The sequence below is a fragment of the Morone saxatilis genome, unplaced genomic scaffold (genome assembly GCF_004916995.1).
Source record: "Morone saxatilis isolate NCDOM2014 unplaced genomic scaffold, NCSU_SB_2.0 Contig20, whole genome shotgun sequence".
NCBI classification, from domain to species: Eukaryota; Metazoa; Chordata; class Actinopteri; family Moronidae; genus Morone; species Morone saxatilis.
In genome coordinates this window covers 6,338,249-6,344,762 of record NW_023339763.1, presented here as the reverse complement: position 1 = coordinate 6,344,762, position 6,514 = coordinate 6,338,249, and the positions used below count along the sequence as shown (strand labels likewise).

Genomic DNA, 6,514 nt, shown 5'->3' with positions numbered 1-6,514 from the left:
AGGCCCGGAGAGCCCGGCCGTGACGCCTCAAGACTCAACCCAGCACCATCCGACCATCTACACCCTCCAGCCCAAAAGCGGGAGCCCGGACACGCCTCATCCCAGCGGAGACCAGCTTCAGCCTCAGCCCCACCCGCTCAACCAGCAGCACAACCGCTGCTCGGGTTGTAACGTGGACGAGGCAGCCCAGAGAGGAGGCAGTCGGGACGCCAGGAACCGGCCTCCTCTGCCCCCTCTACGGGTCCTGCCTTTGAACCTGGACTGCAGCGTTCAGGTGTGCCAGCTGATGAGGACTCGTCTGGGCTCGTCTCAGTTCCAGACCTTCACCCGCCGACTGTCTGAGGCTCTGTCCCAGGACCTGAGCACCAAGCCCCCCTGCTCTCCCATCACCCCTCCCCCGGAACAGGCGCTGCCTCTCAACCTCAGCAAACGCTTCACAGCTAAGAGACCCAGCACAGAGGGGCCAGAGCCGAGTCCGGCAACGATCAATGGAAACACAGATCAACCTCCATCCAAGAGACCCAGAGCCGGCTGCACAGAGCAGGCGGAGGACTTCAACCCGGGCGACCGGTCCAGCTCTGGAGGGAGTGCAGGTGGAGGAGGAGAGCAAGATGTGACTAAGAACCAGGAGGAACCCGCAGACCTGAGCTCCCCCAGCAGGATCAGGGCCTTCCTGCTCGGGCTACCACCGTTCCAGGTGAAATTCGAGGAGGATCTGAACGGGACGAGATTTGGGAAATTTCTTCCTCCGGGATCTAAGGCTGAACCCCAGAGGACCGAGACAGAGAAAGCAGAGGGAGGAGTGGCGGTAAAGAAAGAAGTAAAAGAGGAGGAGGAGGTGTGTGAAATAGAGCGATGTGAAACTGAGAGGAGCAACAAACTACAGAAGTCGGAGCAGGAGGAGAAAGACCCCCCCCACCTCTCTGGTCCTGGCCCAGCAGAGCTGAAGAGAGCCGGGCCCTCAAACACTGACACACACTGTTTTTAGCATTATTCCCTCTGTTCATATTAGCATTTTGTGATCAGAAAACTGTCTGATTAGTCGGGGATTTGTCGGTTTTGGAATCTGGAAAATTATATATCCACTTGGGCTTGGTGATGGTTTTGGACGCCGGATTATTCAGTAGTTAATTCGGCTCAGGTTAAAGCCTGAATACGCGGAGCAGGGATGTTTTCTTTTCTTCATCTTTTGAGAACATTTGAACTCACAACTTCTCTTTGTTTCCCTTTTTTTTTTTTGTTGTCTCCTGTTGGTATTTCCTGTTTTTTTTTTTCTGGTTTTTGATCACGTCGTTGATTGAACTGCAGAGGAATGACGACACAGAGACTCATGACAATCACAAATCAGTTTCTCTTCCTATCTCTCTTGATTTCTGTCTCTTTACGGTAAAAAAAGAAACAGAGGGGTGAGACTGTGACTCTTTAACAAACACTGCCATAACCCTCCATAACACTATTAACTCCACTATTCAATGTTACAGTGAAATATTGAATAAGATCCATATTACTTAAAATAAAAATCATCTATCTATGGGTGATGCTATGCATCAAGCCATCATTAATTAGCGTCTAGAGTGTACTGTAGTTTGCTAGGTTCATTATTAAATTGTACTCTACTTCTGTAGAGAGATAGTTATTTTCTGATAAAGTGTCTAGATGTTATCTGGAGCTCTGAGTGAAGAGCTCCTCAGTCTTCACATTATAGCTCGTTAAGTGAAGCATTTCTATAGTCCTGCTCGTTAGCTGAAATTATATAAACCTTTCTTACACACATGTGCCTTAAATGGCCTGCGATCTGTTTCATCGCCGGCTTCAAATACATTCAGTTAAAGAGATACCTTGATGTTGGACCTGTTTAGTTTTCCTTGACTCCTCAGTCAGGCAGAGTATCTTTGCCTTTCTCCGCCTGAGTTTCTGTTTGAGGAATATAAAACATGCGACTTTGGACTAAAGAAGCCAAAGTTCTCAAATTTCTAAATGTCTTAATATAAGCAGCTAAAACGGTTCAAATGTAGGCTTAAATCAAGATTTCTGATCAAAGAATATGTAAAGTACAGATCTGAATAGATATTGCTGCCACATTTTGTCCGATACCCAGCCCTGCTGTCTGCTTCCGGCCACGCCTTGGCGCCGTCGTCTCGCCTTCATCACTGCTACTGTTCAGGTTGTTCAAACAGTAAGAAATCACATGAGTGCAGGAGGAAGAATTGTGTGTAGAGATCATACATGAACATGTAGCCCAAACATTCACACTACCTCAGGTTTTTTCTTCGTTTCTATTATTCCCACCTGCTTTATCTGTTTCACAGGGGTGGAGCCTATCCCAGCATGCATTTGGTTAGACGGCAGGGTTGGATGCTGGTCCATAAACACAGACGGACACACTTTGACCCCATTTCCACTTGGCATTAAAGGACCAGGCTGGTGTTTTTCTATAGGTTTCCCATGAAGAGACCAAAACAAACACTGTGCTACTCTCCACACTCTCTCACGTCCTGTCTGCGGCTCTCAGTAGGATACATTCGTTGTTAGTTTTGGTCTTTTAATGGGATTTGACGACAAGAAAAATACAGAATAATCTTTAAACCTTGAATCTGTATCTGGATACATTGCATTTGCACTTACCCCTGTGTAAGTAAGCGCTCTTCTTATCTCCGTTCAGACTTCATTGCGATCGGATCTCAGATTAGGTGCACAGTAGGCAGGCAGATGGCAGACTAGTCTCAGGTGAAGGGACGTTTATGGGCTCTACTTATTTTTCCTTTGCAGAAGAAGGGCTCATCTGTAGCTGTGAGACGGGACGAGACTGTTGACCTTTCAATTTGTATTTCTCACATGAATGGTTTGAAGACATTTTGGGAAATACAAAGTTAGAATATGGATAAAACTCTCAGGTCTGTTCAGTGAATATGAAGCGGCTAGCAGACACTTAGCTTAGCACAAAGACTGGAAACAGAGAAACGTCTTACCTGGATCTGCCCAAAGGTTAAAAAAAAACAACTTACCAACCTCTAAAACTCATTATTTAACACTTTATAACTTGTTGTAAAGTGTTAAATAATGTGTGTGAAGTGTTAGTGGGTTATGTACCAGACTATTTGCTGGTCCCAGCCAAGAAGTAGTCTGGTACCACCCCATGAAAAACTAGAGATTGTGTTGTTTGTGAGCTTTAAAGGATTTTTTTTAACCTTTTGTACAGAGACAGGCTTGCTCTCTGGTCTTTTGTGCTAAGCTATCTGCCGGCAGCAGCTTCATATTCAGCGTACAGACACGCGAGTGGTATCTCCTCGACTTAACACTTTCCCCCCTTCAAAAAAATGTGGAAGTATCGCTTCAAGAATGTGGCCAAACTGTACAGATGTCTTTAACACCTGGCTGAGATCTGATTGTTTTCTGACTGTTATGCGAGTTTGGTCCAGATAAGATGTCCAGATACAGATCGTACGTTTAATGCCAGGTGAAACTCACTCTGCTTCACCAAAGAACGTGTTGGCGTTTTCCCCACGTAAACCAATCCACCGCTCCACCCAGACTCTCTCATCTCAAGTGCCAACACAAAAACCACTGACTCCATATTGTGACAAAAAAAAAAAACCTTGTGTAGCTGGAAAAAAATTAAAATGTCAAGGTATCCCTTTAATCGCAGCCTTTTCCTTCGACTCGTCTCTGTTTGTTTTTCTGCCACAGACGTTGGTTCAGATTTGCACACCTACTGTACCATTTGCTTCATTTGTTTTTTTTTTTTGTTTTTTTTTCCATATTTATATTTGCCAACGTATTGTTGTCGTATTATCTTACAGTAGTGGAATCAACTACGACACCGAAATTAACTGGTGCTGTTTGTTCTTAGTTTTGTAGCTATTGCCATATTGTTGTTTTTTTTATTATTGATAAAGCTGCAAATTCTTTTCATCTCAGCAAGTCATTAAATCTTGACTTGAGCCTCAAAGAGCTTAATGAAAACTCACAGCAGATTTATTTGTCCAGAGAGTTTTAAGAAAATATTTTAAAGGACTAAATTAAAAGATACTATGACTTGTTATGAAAATATTTGCAGTTTTTCCCGACTGTTGGCTTCATGTGAGACAGATATGAATTGTTTGTGAATGAATGAATGCATAAGTAGAGAAATGTATACTCAGTAGATCATAGCTGGGCAGATGCACCAAAGCACACGTTCTTCACCAGAAACCACCAGACTCAAACCTCCGTAATCTTTCTATAACATTTATAAATCATGTTTAAATCAGAGTTATCATTAGTATTTCAGGATATTGTAAGTCATTTATTTTACTGCTCCTGTCTGTCTTAATGGTAACGTCTGAAATGAGCAGTAACAAGGAGAAGACGGTCAAATACTTCTTCCTCTTTGTGACTATTTCTTGAAAACAAAAGTCATATTTTGATCAATGCAGTAAGATTTGATATATCTCACAACATGTCTGATAATCTTACAACAAGGGTAAATGTATATTTTGTGTCTCACTCTGCTTCATCATGCCTGTAAACCTTTATTTATTGAGGTGAGTTGTTTGAGTCTGTATCAAACTCGAGCAGTAAAGGCCTCTGTAAGCTTCAGAGGAAAGAGTTTGTATGACGGCGGCTAAAGACTAAAGTGTGTAAAGCTGTTCCGAACAGCCGCGCTCGACGGCGGGGTGAAGAGTCACCGAGAACGAACACATACTCGTCGTTACACAACAACTCCAAGAATTGTGATTCTTGGAGTCTTCAAAAAAAGAAAATGACGGCCCGCACTTTGAGGCAATCTCTGCTTTAAGACATTCACGGTGTCGCACTCAGTTGCTCGTAAGAAAAGTGACAGAAGTAGAAGCTGCTTTTACTCCTCCACAGACCTGACCACCGATCACTGTACAGATGGAGCCAATGTCAGACACAGTTGTGCTGTCAGTTTTATTTAGATTACTTTATTGTCCGTTAAATGTACATAAAATGAAAATTCAATGTGCACATGTACTATAAATACTATGATAATTTAGCCCATAGATGTTTTCCAAGAACTGGAATCTGGACTGGAAAATGGCGACCAGTCAGTTAAATGAAACTTGCTCGCCGAGTGCATCGGGCCAAAAAAAATAGTTTCCATGCTTCATGGTTTACTTCCTCATTGTGCAGTCCACCGCACATGCTCAGTAGTGCGTCTTACCTCTGAAAATAAAAATAGCTTTTCTAGACTCTGAGTTTTTACGTTTTTACAAATATAAAATCTTAATGAATTAAAAAGATGCCTTGTTTTTGCAGTTTTAAGTATCCTGTGAACAGTTTTACAGAGGTCTCTTTTATAATGGAGGTCAATGGGGAGAATTATTTATTTAGATGTTGCAATACCTCAAACAGCCACTCGGGGCAGATTGTCAGCATTGTGCCGTTCTAATAGATTAGTAGAGCCGCCTCCGACAGTAAACGAGGGACTGAACTTCCGTTTTATTCTCTACATAATTACTTTTGTCACTTTGGTGTGCGAACAGTCGAGTGCAACACCGTGAGTTTCCAGGATTTTCACCCTTTCTGGTGTGGCTGCACATACAAACACTTTTGCCTTCAGACAACACTGCACACAAACTAGTTCGTTTCAGGCGTACCCGGCCTTTAACACTCACCTACTGGGAGCTTCCCAGTCAAACCACAGCTCCACTGGACCAGTTTTATCTCAGTCTGACTCTCCTGAACTTTTTGCCTTAGTTTTATGTTTTGGTTTTTTTTCCTGCATTTTTATGTTAATGACAACATGCCACTGAGGGCTGAAGACCTGCTGTTTCATTCAAAGGGGAGGGGACATCTTCTGGTTTAGAGTTGAGCAGCATGTTAAAGCAGTATGAGAGTTAAATAGGTTGTTGTTTTTTCTCCCTTCTTTGGTTATTTAAGCTTTAGTTTGTAAAGGTTTCTTCAGGTATAATTTTTCTTCTTTGACAATATGTCTTTGTGCCAATAGAACAAAGTAGTTCTACAACAACAAACAAAGTTGTTTGTGTGAAATTAAGAACTGACCTTTCAAAAATCAAATTTGTTTGTAATGTTTGTCAGTGTGGTTGTTGGTTCAACTTAATATCTTAAGCTTATTCAACATGTTTTCTCAAGTTCAGTTCACTTATGTTAATTAGTATTTTAATTCAAATAACACTTTAAACTAATTATTCAACTTATGTTCAGTTCACTCACATTTGTAGGCAGCAAATGAACTTACATACAAAAATCTGACCCAACTTCTTTGGCACAGAATTAGTAATCCATTCTTCTTTGTCTTGTTGCTTGGCTGATTGGCTGCGCGAGGTAGGATTGCGTACTAAGGCCTTCAAGAAGACCTTCGAAGAACCTAAATAGGTTAATTGGGACATACATATAACATATTAATCAAATCAAATATCTTATGAACTAACACAAAAAAACACTATGACCAGCCATGAAAGCACTCTGTGGTTCTTTTGTCCTGCCTACAACATACATTGCCTATTGCTCTGGTGGACTTTAGCATAACATTAATATCCAGAGTGAACAA

General features: G+C 42.1%; 1 protein-coding gene across 1 annotated transcript in view; it reads left to right on the top strand.

Moving 5' to 3' along the window:
* Positions 1-5,715, top strand: part of zgc:77151 (uncharacterized protein LOC337153 homolog) — a 34,440-nt gene extending 28,725 nt beyond the window's left edge. The window contains 1 exon segment of the mRNA XM_035666809.1: positions 3-5,715. Within this exon segment, the coding sequence (XP_035522702.1) occupies positions 3-988 (986 nt within the window). The 3' untranslated portion in view covers positions 989-5,715.
* The last annotated feature ends 799 nt before the right edge of the window (positions 5,716-6,514 follow it).